General features: G+C 27.1%; 2 protein-coding genes across 20 annotated transcripts in view; one reads left to right on the forward strand and one right to left on the reverse strand.

The window, feature by feature from the left end:
- The window catches only part of LOC130666506 (synapse-associated protein of 47 kDa), a 49,891-nt gene extending 36,430 nt beyond the window's left edge, over window positions 1–13,461 (forward strand). For 2 of the 10 annotated variants that reach the window (XM_057467569.1, XM_057467571.1), the window contains exons 8-9: window positions 7,802–7,996; window positions 11,530–12,215. In XM_057467569.1, coding sequence (XP_057323552.1) covers window positions 7,802–7,996; window positions 11,530–11,732 — 398 coding nt within the window. In that variant the 3' untranslated portion in view covers window positions 11,733–12,215. Of the gene's footprint in view, window positions 1–7,801; window positions 7,997–11,495; window positions 12,217–12,288 lie in introns of those variants that run through there. The other 8 variants (XR_008989688.1, XM_057467570.1, XM_057467573.1 and 5 more) reach the window with 8 other exon arrangements.
- Window positions 13,462–16,423: 2,962 nt separating this feature from the next.
- Window positions 16,424–26,861, reverse strand: part of LOC130666504 (serine/threonine-protein kinase MARK2-like) — an 82,654-nt gene continuing 72,216 nt past the window's right edge. For all 10 annotated transcript variants that reach the window (XM_057467554.1, XM_057467558.1, XM_057467553.1 and 7 more), the window contains 3 exons: window positions 26,308–26,349; window positions 25,646–25,757; window positions 16,424–24,667 (listed from right to left, as the gene is read on the reverse strand). In XM_057467554.1, coding sequence (XP_057323537.1) covers window positions 24,449–24,667; window positions 25,646–25,757; window positions 26,308–26,349 — 373 coding nt within the window. In that variant the 3' untranslated portion in view covers window positions 16,424–24,448. The remainder of the gene's footprint in view (window positions 24,668–25,645; window positions 25,758–26,307; window positions 26,350–26,861) is intronic.

Genomic DNA, 26,861 nt, shown 5'->3' on the forward strand with positions numbered 1-26,861 from the left:
TATATATATATTTATTAGGGTGCTTCATTTCAGAGCCAGATTTTTTTTTTTAAGTGCATGTGGAAAAAACCATAGTTCAACACAAAAAAAAAATTTTCGCTCATGAAAAAAAATTCTATGTCGATTACAGACCTAGCTCATTGAAAAATTAGATTTTCCCATTTAAATAACATGGGAAAATTTTTTTTTTAGCTTTAAGTATTTTTAACCTCTTTAACAAATCAATAGATCAAATAAAGTTGGAGATCGTTTTACTTTTCCAGTGAAACTATCAGACTTATCACAAAATTTTGTAAGGTTTTTTTTGTTGACAATTTTATTTTCTACAAATTATTTTTAGAAAAGTTTTTTGAAATTCCGCATTGTTTTCTAGTTATTTTCATTTTAATGTTAAGCTCTTAAAAAGCTGGTCCTGATCGATTTCAAGAGCTCGACGTTGAAATGAAAATAACTAGAAAACAATGCGGAATTTGAAAAAACTTTACTAAAAATAATTTGTAGAGAATAAAATTGTCCACAAAAAAGACCTTACAAAATTTTGAGATAAGTCTGATAGTTTCACCGGAAAAACGTAAAACGATCTCCAGCTTCACTTCGAGCTCTAATAAGTTTGAAACAGATAGATTTATCGAAAAATGATAAGAGACCTTTTTTGTAGAGCGTTCAATTTCCTACAAAAATATGTATTAGTCTATTTGATCTATTGATTTGTTAAAGAGGTTAAAAATACTTAAAGCAAAAAAAAAAAATTTTCCCATGTTATTTAAATGGGAAAATCTAATTTTTCAATGGTTTTTTGGAACTATGGTTTTTTCCACATGCACTTGAAAAAAAAAAATCTGGCTCCGAAATGAAGCACCCTAATATATATATTATATATAAGACTGATTAAAAAAAATCGACTATTTTTTCTTTATCAAGGACACACACTCAAAAGTTTCAGTAGGATAAAAGAAGACGCCAGTTAAAATTTGAGCCCTTAACATTAATATTAAGTACTCTCTGATTGCGATTTTCTATTTCCCATTTAAATAACATGGGAAAAAAAAATTTTAAGTTTGGAATTTTATATCTTCGTAATGACGTATTGTACAAATAAGCCCAGGGTATATTTTTGTAGGAAATTTAACGGTCTACAAAAAAGTACTCTTGTTTTTTTTATCAATCCATCTGTTCAAAAGTTATTTAGGCTTGAAGTCAAATTTATAGTAAATTTCAAGTTTTTTTTACTTTTCTGGCGAAACTATCAGGCTTATCACAAAATGTCATAGAACCTTTTTTGTAGACAATTATATTTACTACAAATTATCTCTGATAAAGTTTTTTTAAAATTTCGCACTGTTTTCTAGTTATTACCATTTTAATGTCAAGATCTTTAAAAATAATGTTTGGATCGATTTTAAGATTTTTTTTTCCCATGTTATTTAAATGGGAAATAGAAAATCGCAATCAGGGAGTACTTAATATTAATGTTAAGGGCTCAAATTTTAACTGGCGTCTTCTTTTATCCTACTGAAACTTTTGAGTGTGTGTCCTGGATAAAGAAAAAATAGTCGATTTTTTTTAATCAGTCTAATATATATAATAATCAGTCTAATATATAATATATATCTATTTATATATGTAAAATGATAGGTCTTTTTTTTGAACGCGCATCACGTAAAAACTACTGAATATTTTGACATGAAATTTACACCACAAAATTTTGTGTATTTCAAGGAAGGTTTTTTGTTATATATTATTATGGTTTTCGTGAAAAAAGTATATTTATTATCAATTGTTTTTTTTTTTTTCAAATAAAACAAAAGAATATAAAATATATAAATCTGCCCTTTTTCTGAAATGATGTAATTTTATTTGATTTTCTAATTAATATTTTAAAAAGTACTGAAAATAATAATAATAATAACCATCATCATCAAATTAAATTCCTATTTGAAAGTACAGAAAATTTTGTTTTAAATGTCTGATAATAATTTTAATGTTGAGAAATCGTATTGTCATGCAGACAATATTTTTAATGAAAAAGTTTTTTTTTATGTATATATAATTTATATTAGTAATACATCTTTATTGTTCGCGAAGCGGGCGGGATCTGCTCGTATATATATGTATGGGGCATTCCACGCTAAATCGACCACTTTTGAACCCGACCCCTTTAGATTTGGCTAAAAATTTTTTCTCTTTTTCTACCCCATCAAAAACGTTTCTCATAATTTTTCCAAATTTTTTCACCCAACCGAAAAAAAGTTATAAATTTTTGAAAAAAAATGGCTTTTTTTATTTTAAATAGCTATAACTTTTTGAAAATTCGACTGATTGGGACGTTTTTTTTTCAAAATTTTTGTTTTTGAATGTACGTTTTGAAAAAAAATACAAGAAAATTATTGCAACCTATCTTCATTGTTTTTTTTGCAGATTTTTAGAAAAAAATCAAAAATTTTTCGATGTTTACCATTTTTGATTTTTTTTTTTTCATATAAAACTTTGACATTTTCTGCAGATCCTCAAATTTTTTCAGAGTGATGTTTTTTCGATTTATATTTTCTTTTTCCAATTGAAAAAAAAATTTTTTTATAACTAGCCTTATTTCTAATAACACTATGCTTAAAATTTTCGAGAGTGATCAGGAAACTTTCAAATTTGGAAAAAAAAAATAAAAACTATAAATTTAAATGATTATCCTCGAAATAATTTGAATTTTGTTCGAAAAATCAAGTTTAAAAATAGAAGGACCTTCTGAATAATTTTTTTGTATTTTTTTCTGAAAAGTACATTTAAAAACGAAGAAAATAAAAAAAAAAACGTTTTCGTTTAGTCCATTTTTGGATAGATGCTGGCAATTCAAAAAAAAAAAATTCTTTTAACCATAAAACAATGAATGTAGAAGGAATTTTTTTGAATTGCCAGCATCTATCCAAAAATGGACCAAACGAAAACATTTCTTTTTATTTTCTTCGTTTTTAAATGTACTTTTCAGAAAAAAATACAAAAAAATTATTCAGAAGGTCCTTCTATTTTTAAACTTGATATTTCGAACAAAATTCAAATTATTTCGAGGATTACCGTTTAAATTTATTGTTTTTATTTTTTTTTTTAAATTTGAAAGTTTTCTGAGCACTCTCAAAAATTTTAAGCATGGTGTTATGAGAAATAAGGCTAGTTGTAAACAATTTTTTTTTCAATTGGAAAAAAAAAATGTAAATCGAAAAAACATCACTCTGAAAAAATTTGAGGATCTGCAGAAAATGTCAAAGTTTTATATAAAAAAAAAATCAAAAATCAAAAATGGTAAACATCGAAAAATTTTTGATTTTTTCTAAAAATGTACAAAAAAACTATAAAGATAGGTTGCAATAATTTTTTTGTATTTTTTTTCAATAAGTACATTTAAAAACAAAAATTTTGAAAAAAATAACGTCTCAATCAGACGAATTTTGAAAAAGTTATAGCTATTTGAAATAAAAAAAGCCATTTTTTTCAAAAATTTATAACTTTTTTTCGGTTGGGTGAAAAAATTTGAAAAAATTATGAGAAACGTTTTTGATGGGGTAGAAAAAGAGAAAACATTTTTAGCCAAATCTAAGGGTCGGGTTCAAAAGTGGTCGATTTAGCGTAGAATGCCCTATATATATTAGACTGCTTTTTTTTGCGACAATTTTTTTTTTCCGCTCCCATCCTGAAATTTTGTTGGAAATACCCCCAAAAAAATTCCCTGAGAGTTTAAGCCCTTAATATTAGTATTAAGTACTTTCCCAGAGCAGGTGAAGATTTCCCATTTAAAATACACGTAAACTTGGGTTTTTATTTTTTAAACTTCTATAACACCGTGGCATTTTATGAAATCATCTCGCCCAAAGTCGGGATTTTCTCAGAATTAAATGCTCTTCAAAAGTGCTCACTGTCGCGAAGCCGTAACTCATGCGGATGGGGTAGTACGGACCGCTAAACCGAATTTTTTCATACAATTCTTATTTTTTCTTTCATTATTTCATAAACAACAAGACCTACAGAAAAAATGTAAATAATAATTTTATAGGAAATTTAATTTCCTAAAATAAATGTCCTTAGCATCGAATCACTCAGATTGATATTTTCTGAGATATTAGTCAGATAAAAAATCAATATTTTCTAAGATTTGATTCGACATTTTATGGGAATTCAATGGCACGTAAACTTCAATAATTAATATCTCAGAAAATATCAATCGTAGTGATTTGGTGCTAAGGATCTTTTTTGTAGGAAATTGAATTTTCTATAAAATTTTCATTTATCTTTTTTCTATAGGTCTTGTTATTTATGAGATAATGAGAGAAAAAACAAGAATTGTATGAAAAAATTCGGTTTAGCGGTCCGTACTACCCCATCCGCATGAGTTACGACTTCGCGACAGTGAGCACTTTTGAAGAGCATTTAATTCTGAGAAAATCCCGACTTTGGGCGAGATGATTTCATAAAATGCCACGGTGTTATAGAAGTTTAAAAAATAAAAACCCAAGTTTACGTGTATTTTAAATGGGAAATCTTCACCTGCTCTGGGAAAGTACTTAATACTAATATCAAGAGCTTAAACTCTCAGGGAATTTTTTTGGGGGTATTTCCAACAAAATTTCGGGATGGGAGCGGAAAAAAAAAATAGTCACAAAAAAAAACAGTCTAATATATATATATATTAGGGTGTCCCAAAAAAAAAAACAAATATTTTTTTTAATGTCTTATGGGCCCAAAGTTACTTCATATAATAAAAAGAATCCTCAAAAAATTTCAGCCAGACATCTTTAAAATTGAGCTATCACAAAGGGGAGTCCCCTTTTCCATTTAAAATACACGCGAAAATTTATCATTTTAGTTTTTCGTTATTAAGACTATGAAAAATTTTTTTTTTCAATTTCACCTAGTATAGTTTTGTAGAAAATTAAATTTCCTACATGAGCATGCTCGTCAAAATTTGAAAAAAAAATTTTTGATGCAATAAAAATGAAAAATAAAAAAAATCTGTCTATCGGTTGACCCTGCGGGCCAGCCCTAAAACTTCCCGCTGTTTTCGAGCTCCTTGATCTCTAAAACATTGTTGTGAATACATTTTCGAGCTCGAAGATACCTTTGTTTCCCTTTTTTATGAGCTTTTCAAGCTCAATAGGGTTACGTTTTATGTTAAAGTTTAAAAATTTAGAATCTAAAATAATAAATGAATGAGCATTTTTTATATTTGTTCACAATTATGTTCAATAATTAGCTCACAAATAAGTATTTACGTGAAACGTTGCACTGTAAAAAATTCGCGGAGTGAATGCGGATTAAATCCGGAGTGAATGAATTTTTAATTATTCACTCTCCTCGGAGTGAAATTCACTCCGCAGGGGAGTTTTCGCGGAGTAGATAATTTTTTATTAATTTAATCCCTCCGGAGTGAAATTCACTCCGGAGCGGAGTTTTGAAAATGTTATTAATAAAATATAACTCCACATAATAAAATCGAAGCAAAAATTCGCGTATTACATTATTGATCAGCTGATATGCACACACATACACATACATATTTAGGCACACATGCGCACTCGCACACACACGCACGCACACATTCGAACACACGTACACATTTGTACACACGCACAAATTCGCACACACTCACATATTTGCACACACGCACACATTTGCACACATGCACAAATTTGCACACACGCAAAAATTTTCACACATGCACACATTTGCACACACGCACACACACGTTGTTTAGCAGTTTCATATAAATTAATATAAATTTATTTAAGTATTAAAACTCCGGACCGGAGTGAATTGGGAGTGAAATAAAATCCGCGACACTCCGCTAAAAAAAAACTCCCAATTCACTCCGCATGCGGAGTGATTTTTTTTACAACTCCGGAACTCCGAGTGGCGGAGTGAATCCGGAGTGAATTCGCATTTTATTTCACTCCCAATTCACTCCGGATTCACTCCGGATTTTTTACAGTGTGTATCTATATCGTGTAAGTATATCCTGATACGAGTGAACATGACGATTTTTAGGCAATCACTTCCAATGACTTATATAAAGAAGAACATATTAGTTTTGAGTAATTTTGTTCAATGATTATTATGTTATTCAATGAAAAAAGCAGATATTGATTTAACATTTATTATTCCGTTGACGATATCTCTCAAACGGATTATCTGATTGGGACGTTCTTGGGAGCAATCGAATGCTTTTATTGAGTTCTAGAGCTGAGTAGATTTTTGAATTGATCGATTCGATAGTTTCCGAAATATTCACGAAAAACGAAAAAAACGATTTTTTTTCATTCTTTCGTCGACGATATCTCTTGAATGGATTATTCGATTAGGACGGTTGAGGTGGCAATCGGCGCGTTTTATTGAGGTCTAAAGCTGATAAAATTCTGGGAATGATTGGTTTAGTTTCGACGATATTTGCAAAAAACCGTTTTCTACTGTTTCTTTCGTCGACATCTTTTGAACGGATTATCTGATTGAGACGTTCTTGGTGGCAATCGAAAGCCTTTCTCGAGTTCTAGAGCTGATTAGATTTTGAAGATCATTCAACTCGTTTCTGAGAAATCAATAAAAAACGAAAAAAAAAAATTTTTTTTTTCGTAATTCGCCAATATTTTTGAGTCTACTTGATCGAATGATCTGAAATTTTCAGGAAAGTTGACGGCCAACAAGCTCTTTCGATTGCCACCTTAACCATCTAAATCGGTTCATTAGTTAAAAAGTTACAAAGAGTTTACACACACGTACACACACACACACACACACACACACACACACACACACACACACACACACACACACACACACACACACACACACACACACACACACACACACACACACACACACACACACACACACACACACACACACACACACACACACACACACACACACACACACACACACACACACATACATACATACATACATACATACATACATACACTCGGACATACATACATACATACATACATACATACATACACTCGGACATCATTCTGAAAATAGTCATTAAAACTCGATTTTTGAAAATCGGGGTGAAAACAATAACTTCCCGAATTTTTCGAAAATCGTCGATTTTCTTAGCGGAAAGTTAAAAATATAACACTGAGTAAACTAAATTTTTGTTGATTTTTGAAGCCCCACAACTTTTTCCCAGTTCATTTGACGTACAAAATGAATCAGCACTTTTTTTGTAGAGAATTTAATTTCCTACAATACTATACTAAGTGAAATTTAAAAAAAAACTCTTTCACAGTCTTATTAACGAAAAACTAAAATGAAAAATTTTCGCGTGTATTTTAAATGGGAAAGGGGACCCCTCTTTGTGATAGCTCAATTTTAGAGGTGTCTTGCTCAAAATTCTGAGGATTCTTTTTATAATATGAAGTGACTTTTGAGTCCATAAGACGTTAAAAAAAAATATTTGTTTTTTTCGGGACACCCTAATATATATATATATATATATATATATATAATTTTTTTAACAATCACAAAAAAATTAACTTAAACTCTTTAACTAAAACGATGAAAATTAAAATTTATTTTTTCACAATTTGCAACAGTGGAATGAAGTTCGTACTTATCAAATCAACAATTAAACAATTGAGGTTCGAAAATAAAATGATAGTTATACAATGATTTTTTGTTTATTTAAAATAAATTACTGAACATAGTAGTAAAGTTACACAATTATTGTACACTAGTTGGCTTGATTATTAGTGACATTGTAGTTAGTTTACTGAGTTAGTTAGTTAGATGCAAGTGTTATCCCTGCATAATGTTCAAGTAGAGAGCAATAAAGAAGTTATTAAAGATATAACAGCAGCATCAGGATCAGTAACAACCAAGGTAACAACAACAGTAACAGCAACTCCCAAAACGACAAGTGACGAGCTTATTTCTGACAGTACTCGGACGTCTGATAAAGATATACAACAAGTCAAAGAGAGTATTAAAAAGTTGGGAACAAAAGCGTCAAAAGGTCAGTAGATAGTGTATAATACTTTGTTCAAACTCACGGAGAACAAAAAAGAAAAAAAAAAGGGATTTTTCTTCAATACTAATCTTTCGCCTGTCTCATTAGTTCAGAGTATTTGTTTATTATTATTATTTTTTTTTTCGTTACTCTTGATAATTGGGTCTATAAATTATTATTACAGTGTTACAATTTAATTAACTTTATGTAGATATACTTTAGGACTTAATCTGTACTTAAATTTATGGAAAGATAAATAATTTTAATTATAATCAATTTATAATTTAAAAACATTGAAAAGTACATTAATTAGCATAATTACTTTCTTGATAAGCTAAAAAAAAAAATTTTCATAACAATACGTTTGCCCAATTTAAAAATTCATCAAGAGCAAATTTTTATTTTTTGTTAATTAAATCTAATAAAAAAAATGTGTTAGCTCCATAAAAATTTTGCTCTTACTGGGTTAATAAATTCGACAGCTGAACAATCAACTGGCAAGTGATCGTAAGTATTTAAATAATTCTGAAAACAAAAATTAAGCACGCTAAAAATTATATTTTAGTAGATAATATAATAAAATAAAAAAAAAGCGCTTTGACAAAAATGTTTTTTTGCATAAGCACATTTCGCAGTTAATTATATGAATGTTTGAAATTTGTAGTTATATTGCTAGTGCAGTTATTTTTTTATTTAATTTATAATCTATGCTTTGCAGCATAAAAAAAATGCTAAAAAAAAAAGCAATTATTCTATTTTTTCTACAGCCTAAGAAGAGGAGAATCCTGTATAATCCAAAACCACACCCTTCTTTATCATTCATTTATAACTCTCAATTAATATTTTTTATTTTTATCATTAACTATGGTTTATTTAATATTTTTTATATTTTATGATTATTATTATTATTTTATCAAGACACAAAACACTTGTTAACGTCATTCATTCATTAAATTTTTTTTTTAAATTTATTTATTAATAATTTTTTATTTACTTGATATATTGAATTCATAATTGAAAAAAAAAAAACATTGTGTATCATTATATGTGAAGTGTTAACTTATATTTAACAAAAAAAAAAAAAAACAAAAAACTCAATAATAATCAATAATATATAAACCACTCGCAAATAGACTACTATTATAAAAAATCTAGATGAGACGTTCGTTGATAAAATAAAAGTATTAAATACAAAGCAAAAAAATAAAATAATAAATTTAATATTAAAAAAAAAAAAAAAATTACGAAATATGTGAGGAAATTTAAATAAAAATAAAATAACTCGATTATCTGTCTGTTAATCTGTCCGTCTACGTCAAAACTAATCTTACCTTGACTTCGTTTTTTCCGTGTTATAAAGTTGTAAGTTGTAATAAGTATAAATATTAAAAGACAGTAAATTAAATATATATTATATAATAAATATAAAAAAAAATAATTTGAATACATTATAAAAATGAAAAAAAAAATAAATAAATAATTGAATAAAATAAAATAGGTACATAATTAAATTTGTTGAAAGACAATACGTGTTTTACTGGGTAGTAATAGTATATTGTGTGACAAGGGATAAAACAAAACGATTTCAGACTAGGGTGAGGTTGGCTGCCCGAGCCGCAGGCGAGGGCTGACATCACCCGCAGTCTGAAATCGTGTTTTATCCTGAGTCACACAATATATTCTTCATGATTACCTGCACCGGAACTTCAAGATTCAGTGTCAGCAGCCAGTAAGAAACAAGTTAATTTCAAGCCGAGATGTGGAGAACTGTTAGAGAATGAGAAATATGTTATTTACAGTCACTTATTAAATAGTAAATAAGACAAAAATATTATTTTCACTCATTTTTTATTAATTTTATTTGGTTAATTAAATTGTCACTTACAAAATGAAATGAGTAAACTGAAGTGACAAGTAAACAAATGAGAGAAATAAGGCTGCAAATGAACATTAAATATAACTGACATCGGGCAGAAACAATTGTGTTTCTTCCCAAGGGAAGAAACACGCATGTTTCTGCCCGCTGTATATAGTATATTACACATCGAGGGAAGTAAAGTAAGAAATGTCTCAGATCACATGTAATTGTTGGCCGAGGCGAAGCCGAGGTCAACAAACATGTGATCTGAGGCTTTCTTATTTACTTCCCGAGGAGTGTATGCTATTTTTCTCCTCGACGGAGGCGGAAAGCGGCAACTTCGTTTTGCACAGCGGGACGAAAGTTGACGCTTTCCGCCCGTCGAGGAGAAAAAGGTATTTTTGAATTACGAATTCGCTAGCAGTTGTTTGCAGCATCGGCTTGAAATTAGTATGTTTCGACGGGCTGTAGAGACACTGAAACTTCAAGTTTCGATGCTGGTATCATGGAAAATATAATAAACTACGCGTTACTTTGGAATATATCAGCGCAATATGACAGTACTAGATAAAAGAAGAGTAAAGAGTAAAAAAAAAAATTAATAAAAGCTTATGGCTAGCGTCTCTTTATAACGTCGATCCATTTGACCGTAAAACAGATAAAATAAAAACAATATATATATATATATATTTTTTTTTGTCGTTAATTTCCTTTTAAATGGAAGGTTTAAAAAAAAGTGCAATATTTACAACAGTTCCAAACGCTTGGTGGTAAACTTAATTGTGTGAGGCTTTTAAAATAGTTGTGGACGTGGGCACTGAATTGAATTAATTTAAATTTACTGATTAAAAAAGAAAAAAATTAATTGTACGCAAATAAATGATAATTAACAAATATGAATATGTGAATAAAAAAATCTGTTACATACATTTAAAAAATAATTATTAAAAATAAAGTCTTCAAATCGTAATTATTATAAAATAAAAGAGGGTGTTGAGCAGCGCAAAATTATTAATAAAATATAATAATTTATTGAATTTGTTTAAATATCATTATTTTAAAAAAACATAATAAATAAATAAAATTATTTATTATAATTTTATATTATAGTTACTATTGTAATAAATAAGTTTATTTATCAATGATGCAATTTATGTGACTATATTTTCGGATTGAAAATTGAAGCAAAAAAAGTCATTTAAAATAACAGTAGATTCTATTAATTAAAATTATTTATGAATATAAAATAATAGAGGAAAGATTCATTCAAATATTGAGTTCTCCATGAGTTTGAATTACATGTAATTATTATTTATTGTTTCATCTGATCATTTTTTCCTAGTAAAAAAAACCTTCATTACTACATCATTAAATTTAATACGTAATTACGGTATTGTATCGTTTATTTTTTCATACATTTCATTAAATTCTTTTACCCAAATATACACTAATACAAAATAAATAATATATAACACATAAAACACACACACATACACACACACACACACACAAACACACACACACACACACGTGCATACATATTTATATATATATATATATATATATTTATATATATTATATACTATATATTATATATATTTATAAATAAAAACACAACATACCCAATAACCCTCGCGAAACTATCAGCTAGCTTCAACGCTGCTTGTAACTCTCTCCGCAGAAGAAGAGTGGGAAGGTGAATTGGAAGCTGAACTTAAGGATTTCGAGATCGTACCAGGTGAAAATAAAAAGACTACATCATCAAAGACAGCTAAACATGTTACAACAACATCAACATTAGCTTCAGCATCAGCAGCAATTGGAACAGAAGACTGGGAACAACAAATGGATGAATTACTCGATGAAGACGAGGATCTTAAATGAATAAATCAATCATTATTATTTTATCACTATGTTAAATTAATTATTTTTTAATAGCCAGTCATTCGCGTAATTAAAGGTAATTAAAAATAAAATTTCAAACAAACATATTAAATAGAAACATCTTTTTAAAAATAAATACTTTAAATAATAAGCAGTCTGCAAAATGCTTTTGCGTAATCATCGCTCGTATAATCAATCGCACAAAATTCACAAATGTGTTAAAATAAAATAAATGCTGCGCCCGCCTCTGTACAGAAAAAATAACTGTTGTTAGTTACTTATAGATAACCCAATAATAATAATAATAATAACAACAATAATAATAATAATAATAATAATACTAATAATAATAAAAATAATAATAACAATAATAATAATAATAATAATAATAATTATTATTATTATTATAATTATAAAAATAAATTAATAAAAGAAAATAAATAATAAATCTATTTAATATACAACCGAATTGTAGTTTACACATAGTTTTAAATGTAGAAATATGTGTATATTATTTAATTTAATAAGTATTTATTTATTTATTTTTTTTTTTTAGGTTTTTTCGAAAATAGCCAATTGATCGTGCATTGAATTGAAAATGATAATTATTGTTCATAAAAGTGCAGATTTTAAAAATGAAAGCTTCCCTTTTTTTATGAAAATAAAAAAACAAAAAAAATGAAAAATAAAAATTATATGAGCTATGGTTAAAATTATAATTAAGTAAATATTAAAAATGTGTTATACGTGAGTTGATTATTATTTATTTATTAATTAATTGAAGTAAAGTATGTTTGTTACATAAATTTTAATTAAGTGCAGCATTTTTTATGAGATTTGAGTAAAAAAAAAAAATAATAAAATAAATAAATAATAATCGTAAAGGGCCTAACGTCAAGAAAAATAAAATAAAAGATGGTTAATAAAAGAAAAAATATTGTTAGCAAGAAGAAAAAAGCTTATTAAGTTAGTAATTTAATTAACACGTACTGGATATTTGCATTTTATTGTTACAGTTTTGAAATAATAATAATAAAAAACCATATTTATCATTATTCCAATTAATTGATAGTATTTTTTTACTTTTCTGATTTACCACGATTGTTATTTATTGTTTATTGTTCCTTTGTATCGTGTTTATTCAGATATAGCAATATATACATATATTTATATATGCTGTGAAGTGAATTATTATTAAAAAAAAGTTACTAAATAAATAATAATAACAACAAACATGACACTTGTTTTACAGTCATATCTCAGTCCAGTGAGTTAATGTTAGTAGTATTTTATTTGAATTAATTATTATCCTCATTACAAATATAAATGATAAATAAATCAATGATAAAGAATAAAAAACATTTAATCTTAAGATGATTATATACTTCGGTACTTATGTATGTACATACACCGTACACATACCTATATAAATATTTAAATATATAGAGATAAAAATATATGTTGTTGAATCCATTGAAAGTATGATAATACATATGTATATGTATATTTATATATACATATATATATATTAACTAAAATAAATTATACAGCAGACTTTGATGAGAAAAAATGGTTATCGAAATGATGAAAAATAAATTCATTAAATGAGAATTAATTGAATAAATAATTATTGATTATTATAATAATATTATTGCGATAATGTAATACAATAAAACTCGTGTACCTCGTGAAAAAAAAATAAAAACAATATCGCGTGATATAATATAAAGTTTTTCTATTTATTTTTATTCCCTATAATACTTTTATACATCCTTGAAATTTTACGATTAAAAAATTATGATTTAAAAAGAGAAAAAAAACCTATTTGAGTTAAAAAATTATTTGTTTCTCAATTCCAAGTCATACACATATTTATGCGCAAACGATAATACCCGGGGAGGCAGAATGCTTCGAAGACAACATCAAATCGACATTTTGGAAGTTTCCACATCGACATAAGTCCTATTGTATTACTTTATAGTTTGTATAAGCAGTCACATAAGAGCGGCGTGACACAAACTATAGAGTAATGTAATTATTACTATGCTGCACAGGCATATTTATTTGAAATTTCTCTCCGTGCATTTGCCTGTTTTTGGATTTTTGCTTCTAAAAAAACAGGTGGAGCCGCGATTTTGGACAGTTACGATTTCGATTTTTTTTCAACACAACTAAAGATCTTTTGGTCGAAAATCGAGATAAATCTGTCGATAGCAGCCATTTTTTTAATTTTCAAAAAAAATTCTGGGCAAAGGAGCTTGAAAACATTATTGTGAATACATCTTCGAGCTCGAAAGTACTCTAGAATGCAATTGTAATTTTATGAAATTTTCAAGCTCAAATAAGCTACGTACATCGTCTATATATAATATTTAGATTTTTAGTTATGAATATATTTGATTATAAAAAGCATAAAAAAAATACTTATCAATAAATATATCAACATAGTTATGGAGATTCTACTCTGTTAATTTATTAATTACCCGTGGATCCATATTTCAACATCACAATTATTTGTTACATTATTTTTTTTATTGAACTTCTGCTAGCAACAATTATACAATATTCAAAAGTTGGCGCGAAAATGGATGTTTGGTTAGGTTAGACGGTGCCGTGTGAGGTGGCGACTACGGAAAGTCGTATAGGGCTCACAGCTATCTAATAGATAGTTACTGGAACGATACGGTATTGTTACCATAAGCATACGTATTCTGTGGTAACGATCTACGAGTTACTATACTTTAGATCGTTCGAGGAGCAATATTTTTTTTCCGTGTGGTAGAGAATAATGATAGGCACCACCTAACTTATTTAAGCATCCATTTTCGTGTCTATTTTGTGTATCGGGTATAATTGTTGCTGGCAGACGCTTAATAAATAAATTATTTTATTTAATTAAAATTATTAATTTATTTTTTATTTATTAATGATAAAGATTTTTAAACGTCTCATATCATTTCCAACGCACGTGACGTCAGATAGGGCTCAGAACGATACGGTTTAGCTGTCAGAACGATACAGTATAGGTCTCAGAGCTATCTACCGTATTGTTGTCAGAACGATACAGTAGATCGTTGCAGTAACAATCTAGTAAATAACTTTTTCGTATTTTTACTGTAACTATACAGTATACTTCTCAGAACAATATTTTTTTCTCCGTGTAAGGTGTACAGGTACGTTTGAAACATCAAAAGTTATAAACGAAATACTTTGAAAATATAAAATAGTTGTAAAATTTACAGATTATTTCATTCACAACAAAATATAACTGTCGAAATTTGATTATAATGAGAAATATAGAAGTTATCTGGAATTGAAACCATTTTTTCTAGATTTTTTTATTTGATCCAAACTTTCAAGACTATCAAATTATTCACTCTAAAATCAAGTGTGTTACAAGTGTATTATTTTAACATATATTAAATGTATTCTATGTTTAAGGCCATAAGCGAAACTATAGTTTTTTGTAGTCGTTTGAAACACGTTTCACGGTGTATTAAATATCTATAGATTCCCGGGAAAGAATAATCATGCCTCCCCATGCCTGTTCATGTCTGAAGCGTTAAATACGCTTAGTTCTGATCACACCTGTCCATGCCTGTTCATATCTGTTCATGTCTGAAGCTTTAGATTCAATTTTCAATTTCCTACAAGAAATGCATTCAAGTCAATATCGTTTATCTCGATTGTTTGAGAGTTATGAGACAAAAACCTGCTCATTATAAGAAAATCAAAAATTGCGATGATACACCTCTTAATATTAATAGTAAGGGCTCAAACTTGCACGATAATTTTTTTTGGTCATCATATGATTAATATTTTCACAGTATCATTAAAAAAAAAATTGTTTTTTTTTGGCCCAGTCTTATATATATATACACACACACTCGGGCATCATTCCGAAAATAGTCAGAATAGCTTCCTATTAGGACCTCTAAACGCCGACTTCTGATGAAATTTCGATTTTCACTTCGGAGTGAAGACAATGACTTCCCAAATTTTTCGAAAACCGTCGATTTTCTTAGCAGGAAGTTAGAAATAAATAAATAAACAAGTAAGAAGTATTTTCAGAGTGGTTGAGTACCACTTTTTAATATTCATATTTTATACTTCTTTACCATCTTGATCGTAGTTTTAACATGGTGGAGCCACTGATTGGGTTTCCAAATTAGCTATATATAGTTCACCACCAAATTCATATATCTCATTTTGTTTTTTATACGTATACCATGGAGAATAGAGACTATTGTCTCTATTCTCCATGACGTATACTATCTATCTATTTTACTCATGTATGCACTACTTACTTAACCAGATGTCAGTTTAGTTTTTGTTCTTTAATTTATTTAGTTTTAAATGTTACCTTTTATATTATAACATGATCATTTGAGACGTGCACTTTTGGACTTTCCAAACATTTTTATTATCTATATTTAAAACAACTGATTCACAACAAATAAATTCTTTTTAGTTAAAGTTTATGTTGATCAACCGAAAAAAACTTTTTTTTCTTTGGAGTAAAATAAAAAATTTTTTTTAATTAAACTAAAGTTATTTCTAAAAATTCTTTTAAATAATTCTAAAAATGAGTAGGACTTTTATAATTAAAAGTGAAAAATTAATTCTAATTACTTACCTTGTAATATATTAATTTAATTATTAATTAATTAGGAAACTTGATTAAAAAACTATTCATTTTACAATTTTATTATAAATATTTTTTTTCTTTTTACTACATTTGGGTAGATACCGAAAACCAAGAAAACCCTTAACAAAGCTTTTTCGTCTATCTACAAAAGAATAAATGTGTGATGTGTGTATGTATTTTGTTCAATGAAATAACACGCATTTCGCATTATTAATCGATGACTGCATAAGCATCACTAATCCGTTTTTCTAAATTTTGGTCATAAACATTTACTTACAAACAAGAATATATACTTATTTTCAAAACTTTTTTAACACGTTCACTGTCGGAGAGAGTTGCTTTTATATATCTTTTAAGTTATCTCTGTAAGAGCTCGTGAAAGTGTTAATAAATTAATTTTAATTTTAATCATTCATGTCAGTTCAACCAACATATACTTTTTTTTTATTATTATTTTAGTTTATAACTTTTTTTGTATTTTTTTTTTAATCCTAAAATAATATTCTTATTTTATTAAACGTATCATTTTATAAATATTAATAACGAGTTTTTACATTTATTGAAGCAAGCAAACGCAGCGTGAATCATTGTATCTTTATTGATTATAGATACATATTCAATATATGAAGGAATTACTTGTCATTACTACTAACAGGATTTTTATGTTACTTATAATTTTTATATATATTAGGGTGCTCCGTTTGAAACGAACATGTTTTTTTCTTCGTTACCCATTAAAAATCATCTTCTACATGCTGAAATAAAATTTCAATCCATTTTTGAGGTCTTAATATCAATTCTAGGCACTGGAACAACGGCGTTGATGCTTTTCCATGCTAAAAGCATATCAATCTCGATTTTTTTCTCTTTATTGAATTAAACTCAGCCCCATATTAACGTATCTTATTAGTTCAAAGTTTTATTTGAAGAGAACTGTCTGCTCTTTGAAAAAGCCCGTATGTTCTTAGCAGTATCTTCAACTACAGTCTGCATGAAAGCCTTTAAAGTCTACTTTCCTATGAAATTGGTGATTTTTTGTTTTTAACTTGTAAACGGTTGACTTTTAGGAACAAAAGTATACAACATTTTTTGTATGAAATTTAGTCTTTTACTTAAATTTAATTAAATCTGGCAGCCAGAATGGAAGGTAGATTTTTCTAAAGACGTTCTAAGAATTTTGTAAATTCTGTAAATTCATAATTAATGAAATGTATACTTTCAAACAATGATGTAGCAGTGAGATTAAAAAATGATTTAATTAGCTACAAAATAAAGCTAACAGAATGAGATAATGTGCACTGCATAAGTTATCAGCCATTAAAATCATATTCAGTAATTTTATTGATTTTGTTCAAACTTTTGAGACTATCAAATTATCAGAAAAAATAGTCGAAACATAAAGTTTAAGGTAAAAAATTAAAGCTTATTAAACAAGCTCCAAGATACTTCTCACCGAAATTGTCCATAACTTTTAGTTTTAAAGTTATATGAACTTTTACAGTGAAAAACTGATTTTTGTGAAAAATCGTAAAAATTTCAAACAGCCATAACTTCTGAACTAATTGACCGATTTAGCCCATCTTCGAACTTGATCAAATTATCGCCCATAAAATAAGTGTGGAAAATTTTATCAGGATCCGATAAAAATTGTAGGTGCTATCGTAATGATAATGCTGGTTATATGTACATACATTTTTTAACGAGCGGTATTTTTAGAACCTACTCGGCAAATTATGATAGGTTACCCTCGCGGTTTTGAAAATACCGAAATAATACTGGAATTATACGGTATTAGTACTTCATAAATATGATGTTACTCAAGTTATTTAGGCCAATTTTTTTGCCGCATTATTCCCAAAAATTTACGAAATAAATTCAGAATATTTACGGTAATAAAACAGAAAAAATGCGGTATTTTAAAAGCATTAAAACCGTAATTTTACAGCATATTTATCGTATATTTTCGGCACTTTTGGAGCATCAAACCGTTCTACCCGGAAAAAAATTTATATATAATTATATAAAATTTTATTTAGTTATATATAATTATATATAACTTTATTTAGTTATATATAATTATATATAACTTTATAAAGTTATATATCATGGTGGCCACAGATTTTTGAGATCGAAATTCCCTGACTTTTCCAGGTATTCCAGTCAAACAATTCAAAAATTCCCTGACTATGTGTAGTAATATTAAATCATTGGAAATATTTATTTAATTTAAAATAAAATGGTATAAGTCAGTTTAATCAATAACACCGGCACACAAAAAAAAAAAAGTTCTCTGTACTTTTGACGGGACCGATTTATTCCCATGTATTTTGACCCGGTGAATCCGAATCCGAGGTCCGTTTAACCCGAACACCCTCAGATTTTTAGAAAACTTTAAAAAACCTCAAAAATACACAAAAATCGACCGTTTTTTAAATTTATAAATTTTTTTAACCCTAACTAAGCATGATTTTTATGTATTTCGGTCCTCCCCATACTAACCTGAAGTTTATTTAAAACATTAGCCATTTAAAGTCTGAGTAAATTCCAAAAAACCCCAAAAAATTACAAAAAAGCAAAAAAATTCTTAGTATTGTGATGAAAAAAATTTTATAGGGCTAAATAAATAATTATTTTCATGTATGTTTATCTGTCACATATAATTCTCGAACATCCATAGCTCAGACATCTCTAAGATTTTAAATAAATGGCAAAAATTCCCAAAAAATCGAAAAAAATAAAATTTGGTATAACAAAAATCAATTTTTAAATCGAAATAAATAAAAGAAATCATATTGTTCGATCTGTGATATATATATATAAAATATTTTGGCCTAAAACATAAAAAAATTTTAATATGCTTCAAAATATTTTTTTCATCACAATACCAAGAATTTTTTTGCTTTTTTGCAATTTTTTGGGGTTTTTTGGAATTTACTCAGACTTTAAATGGCTAATGTTTCAAATAAACTTCAGGTTAGTATGGGGAGGACCGAAATACATAAAAATCATGCTTAGTTAGGGTTAAAAAAATTTATAAATTTAAAAAAACGGTCGATTTTTGTGTATTTTTGAGGTTTTTTAAAGTTTTCTGAAAATCTGAGGGTATACGGGTTAAACGGACCTTGAATTCGGATTCAGCGGGTCAAAATACATGGGAATAAATCGGTCCCGTCAAAAGTACAGAGAACTTTTTTTTTTTTGTGTGCCGGTGTAATTAATCATTGTCGTTAAATGAAACTTTTTTTTATTATTTGTCAATGTTCATTTTTTTTTTTTTATTTATTAAATGAATAATTTTTCCTTTTTTACTAGAATAAATTTCATAAATAAGAATATTTCATAGAATATTAATAAAGTATTAATGAAGTTTGCAAATAATAAATATAGTGAAACTCATTGGTTCATTACTTATGTATACTAGGGTGCTTCGTTTGAGATGACTATTTTTTTTTTCTAAGTCCCATGTCAAAATATCATTTTTGAGATGAGCTCTTAATTTTAATTTTAAGTACTCGCTAAATGAATTTGAAATTTTCCCATTTAATTAACACATAAATTAAAATTTTTTTTTTTTCATTTATCTATAGCTTCACGGTCTTTAAAGATATATAATCGGCCATAGATGGAAATCAAAAAGGAATCTTTCCTCTTTAAAAGTGCTTGTAGCTAATTTATATTTTGTCACTGGCCTCACCGGTAAAAAATCTTAAAGCCAATTTTTTCTCGAATTTCATGGTTTTTATTTTACTCGCAAACCGTTAACTTTACGACAAAACTGTACATGACATTTTTGTAGAAAATTTGATTACCTACAAAAGAAGTCATTTAAGCCATTACCGTAGAGCTACTAGGTTTCGAGAGAAAGCCAATTAAACATGATGTATTTTTAATGATATATTAACCAGGATATATTACATATTTCTTCGGTCCTAATTTTATAAAAAGTACTAAAATCTTGGATAAAACTGCGATTTTTTAAATTTTGAGATGTTTAATTGGATTTATTCCGAAATCTACTAGTTCTACGGTAATGGCTTACATAACTTCTTTTGCTGGAAATCAAATTCTCTAAAAAAAAAAAGTCACGTACATTTTTGTCGTAAAGTTAGTGGTTTGCGAGTAAAATAACAAAAACCATGAAATTCGAAAAAAAAATTGGCTTTAAGGTTTTTTATCGGTGAGGCCGGTTACAGAACATAAATTAGCTACAAGCACTTTTAAAGAGGAAATATTCCTCTGTAATTTCCACCTATGATCAATTAAATATCTTGAAATGCCGCGATGCTGTAGATAATTGAAATAAAAAAATTAAAATTTTCGTGTTAATTACATGGGAAAATTTCAAATTCATTTAGCGAGTACTGAAAATTAAAAATAAGAGCTCATCTTTGGTGAAAATTTTTTTTTCAGTATGAAAAAAAATATTTTGACATGGGACTTAAAAAAAAATTAGTCATCTCAAACGAAGCACCCTAATGTATATATTTAATGTTTTTAGCTTTTTAACTTGTCCATATGGATGTTAAGAGCTTGAAGATCCTGGCGATTGGTTTCTACTAAGACTTTTTGCACACCTCAAACGCGAAAGCGCTAGGGGTGCTTTACTGACGGTTCTTCCTCGTTGACAATTTTTTTCTAACAGCCTTGATAATTTTAACTGCTTCATTTTTTCGCTATTGGAATCAATTTCTACTAATTTTTTTTCAACATGGTTTTACAACCGCATTCACGCCTCGTTACTTTTTGAACAGTTTAGACAGAAAACTAAATTTGTCGGATTTTTCAAGTCAAAAGAAAGAAAGTGAAAATTTTTTCGGCTTTGTGACAAAATTCCCTGACTTTTCCAGTATATTTATAATTCCCTGATATTTCCAGGTTTTCCAGAAATGTGGCTACCATGTATATACAATAACTTTCATGAAAAAAAAAACCCGTCAACTCGTGGGATCGATTCCGAGTCCTAATTATTCAAAGTCTGATCTGTTAACCATTATGCCAAATCGCTTACTTGAAGGTTGATACTAATTGTATTTATCTGGATACAAACAAACTTAAAAAAATTAAAACTATCAATTTTCCCGGATAGTTATTGCACACCTCAAGCACGAAAGCGCTGAGGGTGCTTTATGATCGCTGTAAATTTCTTCACTTACATTATTTTGTTTGAATAAGAAATGTGTGAACTAATAGAATAAAATAAAAAAAATTTTACATTTTGCACATTTTCGATGATTTTAAATGCAGAAGCGAACAAAAAATGAAACCAAATTTTTTACAATTTTTCATCATATCAGCATAAATTTGGCAAAATCGCAGGATATATACGGTATTATTACCAAAAAAATACGATTTTATTATTATAAAATTATCGTATTATTACGGTTTTTATATAGCATTTTTCGGTAAAAGTTCGGCATTTCTATAGTAATTTTACTGTAGTTGTAGTATTCTGGTAACTCTACAGTTCAAGTACAGTAAATATACTGCATAACTACAGTAAAAAAAACTGGCCACTCTAACCATGATAATACCAAATTATACCGGTAAATTTACGGCATGCGCATAAATGCTGAATATTTACGGCGTTTTTACGGCAATCTCAAAACCGTGAGGGTATGACAAATTTCCTTGAAAAATCGACCATAAGGACAAATATAATAGCTAGATTTTTGAAAAATTTACCTAAAAATCGAGATTTATATGCTTTGAGCATGTAGAAACTTCAACGACGTTGCTCCAGTTCTTAGAATTGATATTAAGAGCTTAAAATTAGACTAAATTTTTATTTTAGCATGTAGAAGACGATTTTCAATGGGAAACGAAGAAGAAAAAAATGTTCGTTTCAAACGGAGCATCCTGATATATATATTGACGATTGCATTGATGATCTTTAATGTGTTTAATTAATTTTAATTATTTATATTTTTTTCTTATTAACTTAGCTCAATTGAAATATGACGCGATAATCATATTATATTACATTTAATGAAAATGAAAAATAATGAAAAAAAACTATGATGATACTGTACAGATTTGTTAAAAAAAAAAAATAATAAGTCCCGTTGCCATCGTCACTTGTTTTATCAACGTCTACCATGAAATTAATTTTGATTTTTTGGTATTATATATTTTTTTTTTACGTTTTATATAATTATGATATATTAAAACTGTTGTCGATTTCTATCAGTCATTTATGAATATCGTACGACATACAGTTTTTTTCAATTCGTTAGTATGATGTACAAATATTAAAAAATGAATATAAACATTGCCAATAAATTATTTTCGCTTCAAGTATTTGATATATTTTTTTCATTGTGCAAGTTATTTTAAATTAATCAGTAGGCGAATACAAAACACATCCCGTAATGAATTATTTAATAATAACTGATGTACTATTATTTTTAAGTGAGATGCACAGAGACTTTTATAATTTAGTACCTTTTGATATTACAATATACAAATTATAATTTTTATTTAGCACGATTCAAACGCTTTCACAAAAATCATTTTCATTAATTTATTTGATTTATCGAACCGTAAATTACTTGGTAATAAAAAAAATTTAAGCATAAAATAGCCAATTTCTAAACCTAATATTATTCTTGTTATAGTAATTTTATTTCAATTAGATGTACCAGATCTTATCATTACGATATTACTTTTTTAAAATCTGTAATTGAATTATTTCACGAAACTATATATGTATATAGTTCATTATTATTCACAATAGATACGAGTATTAGCAATAATCATTAATCATTATTATAGTTAATATTATCATTTTATGTTACTATTTTTTACTGAGTCGGCTCAATATTTTTGTATTGAAGCATTTACAGATGCTTCATTATCTAATTATTCACATTCATCAATTACGTATATTAAAAAAAAAAGTTGTCATTAATTAATTGATATAAACTTACAATCAAATAGACGTAAGACTGATCGAACAGTTATTTTTCTTCTTTTTTTTACTCAGCCAGCAGCGATTCCAGTTTCTATTCATTCAACTAATCAACTATTTTTTCTAATCAACTTTATGCAATAAAATACAATTAAAAAAAATTAATTTAATTCAAGAAAATATCAAATCGTTTTTATCTATAAAAAAAAAAATTTTGCACTCTTGACTTTTAAAATGGACGTCCACAATGAAAACATTTATGCCACATTGTAAATATATTTATAATTGTTCTGAGAAGTTTCTTTGAAAATTAAGATTGGTGGCAGATTTTGGTTTCTTTTTTTTATTTATTTTTTTTTTTTTTTGTTTTTTCTTTATATAGATAATGTTGTAATTATAGCATTATTGTATTTCGACACTCTAGACGTTTTTTATGCATTTTATTAGATCATTAACAGGTACAATAATTATCCCAAGGGTTTCCTGTGGGAATCATGAATTTGATAGATGAAAATCAACTACGAAAAAACCCATGACGTTTTTTTATTTTTAAATTGTTCGATTAAAATTAATTTATTGAATCGTTTCATAACGTAGTTATGAGTTATGAGATAGAGGAAAAAATTTGTATATCACGACCATTAAGTTTAGTTTCATGTTATGATGTAGAAATTATCGTAGAATAATTGATTTAATTATTACGTAAATAGTAATAATAATAAAAATTAAAATAATAATAATAATAATTTATTTTGATCCCATGAAAAAAAAAGTTAAAAACCGGGCCTTATTGTTTGGCACACGGGAAAGATGGAAGGGAAATGAATGATTACGAAAAGACAATCGTCCATTATTAGAGTTAGATCTTTAAATCATATTGATTTCAACTATTCATTAATTCCATTAACATCTTTCAATCATGATAATTATTACGCGATTTTCTTTTTTTTTTTTTTTTTTTTAAAGACATTTTTAGTTAATTGTTACAGGATTAAAAGACAATTAAACAAATACTTCTCGTGTATCTGAATCATCAGAGTCTGAGTCTGAATTCCAGGCATAATAGTAATATGATAAATCCTTGTCATCTGTCAATGAATAATTTAATTCACGAAAGGGTTATGGATTAACATTAGTTGTTAAACCACCCGCAGCCGGCAGTCACAGCTTGAGTTCATTAGCTATTTTACTGGCAATATTTTTAAATCCTATTGATGTACCCAGTATTCGCTTAAATCGTACACCATTCAATGAAAGCCGAGGTAATTTGCAAACCTCTATTTCCCATTGAACTTGACTATCTGTTGCTGCATCTCCATGTGCACATAACAAAAGAAACCGTTCTCGCTGTTCATATTGACATTTATTCGCATCCAGTACCTAAAGTAAAATAATCACAAATTCTATTTATATATAATTAAATTTTTTTTAAATTATTTTTAAATCTCATTACTAGTGATCCTGTGCAAAATTTTTGAGCTTGTTGCTTATATATGATAAATAAAAATCTGTTAAAATTTTAATTTTTTGAATGATCGTTCTCGTCACCATTGCATGAAGTTATATTTAAATTAAATATTTTTATTTTTACTTTTATATCGCGTGCCAAATGCCAAAAGGGCGTATTACAGCAGTTAGATAGGGTTCCATGCCAAAAGGGCGTATAAAAAAATTTTTTTTGTCATTCTTTTTAGAATCGCTCTAAACGTAAAGATCTGCAGAAAAAAAAATTTTGGCTTTGGAAATTTTTTTTTTATTTTTAGGCTTAGAACATGTTTACAAAACGATTGGCACCAAAAACAAAAAAATTATACGCCCTTTTGGTTCTTCAAAGCCAAAAGAGCGTATAACTTTTATACGCCCTTTTGGCATTTGGCACGCGATATGTTTAATCATTAAATAAATCAAAAGATTTTTTATATGAAATATTTTTTTTTTAGTGGAAATTTCAGAATATTAAGAATGCAACGAAAATGAAAATAAAATTTTCTATAAAAAAAAAAAATGGACTTGTAAATTGAAATTGTTGTAACTATAAATCTGTAAAAAATAAAATATATATTCATGGCTTTTAAATAACGTATGGCATAAAAATTTTACATTATTTTAAAAGATAACAATAATAACACTAATTTTTGAAGAATTGTTAAAATTATAAAATATATTTAAAAAATATGACATTATTAAATTTTCTGTTGTTGCTGCAAATACAGTTGATAATTTTCAAGAATTTTTGAAAAACCATAAATACATTGATGCTCAATAATAATTTTAACATGTTAATAATTATGAAATAAACAAATCGACTCACAAAATTTGGACACGATCTTGGTATGATTATTTAAATATTTTTTTTACCTTACGTATTTCCTCCATAATATCATTCGGATCTCGACTACTTGTAGTCCTCATACTCCAAGTAAAACGTAAGCTACGTGGTTTAACTTGTTCATCATTAGTCGTTGCTCCACTGAAAAATTAAAAAAAATTCATAAATATAAATGTACAAAATTATTTTTTTTATTGAGATAAATATTAAATTAAATAACTTTTTTATTTTTCTAAATACTATAATTTCATTATTTTTAATAACTCTTTTGTTTGTTTTTTTTTTTTTTTTAACGAAAAATAATTTTATAAATTATAATATTCAACACCATTTAAAATTAATAAAATATGTTTCGAATAAACATCATGCAAATTTAAAAAAGAAGTTGTATAAATTTCTTATAAACTACGCGGTTTTTCCATGCACATGCTGGCCTATATAAATTTAAAGTATACAGTTTATTATATAGTATATAGATACTGTTGTCATCTGTGTGATTATTTAATTATTTAATGATTAATTGAGTTGATTTTTAAACTTAAAAATGAATGTTATTAATAACATGGTGAGAACGAATAATTGCGCAGTTCAATAGAAAATAGTTATAAATATATCGCTTAAAAATAATAATATGATTAAAAAAATAAACAATAGTTTAATAAGTAAAATTAAGTAACAATAAGTAACATACCTTACAACTGGATGCTTCGGGGGTGCGGTTTGGTCCATGGCGCTGAAATAACAAAACAAAGGCGATTGCTAACGATGATTGAACTGTATAAATGAAATGAACATTTTTTCTTATTTACGACCATCACCAGCGTGTAGTCATTATAATTAATCCTTTAATTGTAATTATTAATTCCATCAATTATTCAATTTAATGAATTAATTAATTAATGGGGTATTATTCAAGATTTTACTGAAAATTCATCAATTTATAATTATTAATTAAAATAAATAAATTATAATTGTAAGTAAAATTATTTTACAACGATGAAATTATAATTACATACACTAAAAATTAATGAATTTAAAGTATAATCATAAACAAAAATCAAAGTGTAATTTTTAAACTTACTATCAAATTTTCAACAATTAAATATAATTACTTAAGTTAAGATTTTTTCGTTAAAAAGTAACAATTGATTCTTTTTTATATTCAAAAGGCTTAATATTATACATTGAGTTGTAAATAATTTTTCAGTTTTAATTATTAACTGCATTAAGCATTAACACTTATTT

This window comes from Microplitis mediator, chromosome 4 (genome assembly GCF_029852145.1).
Source record: "Microplitis mediator isolate UGA2020A chromosome 4, iyMicMedi2.1, whole genome shotgun sequence".
In the NCBI taxonomy this organism is placed as follows: domain Eukaryota; kingdom Metazoa; phylum Arthropoda; class Insecta; order Hymenoptera; family Braconidae; genus Microplitis; species Microplitis mediator.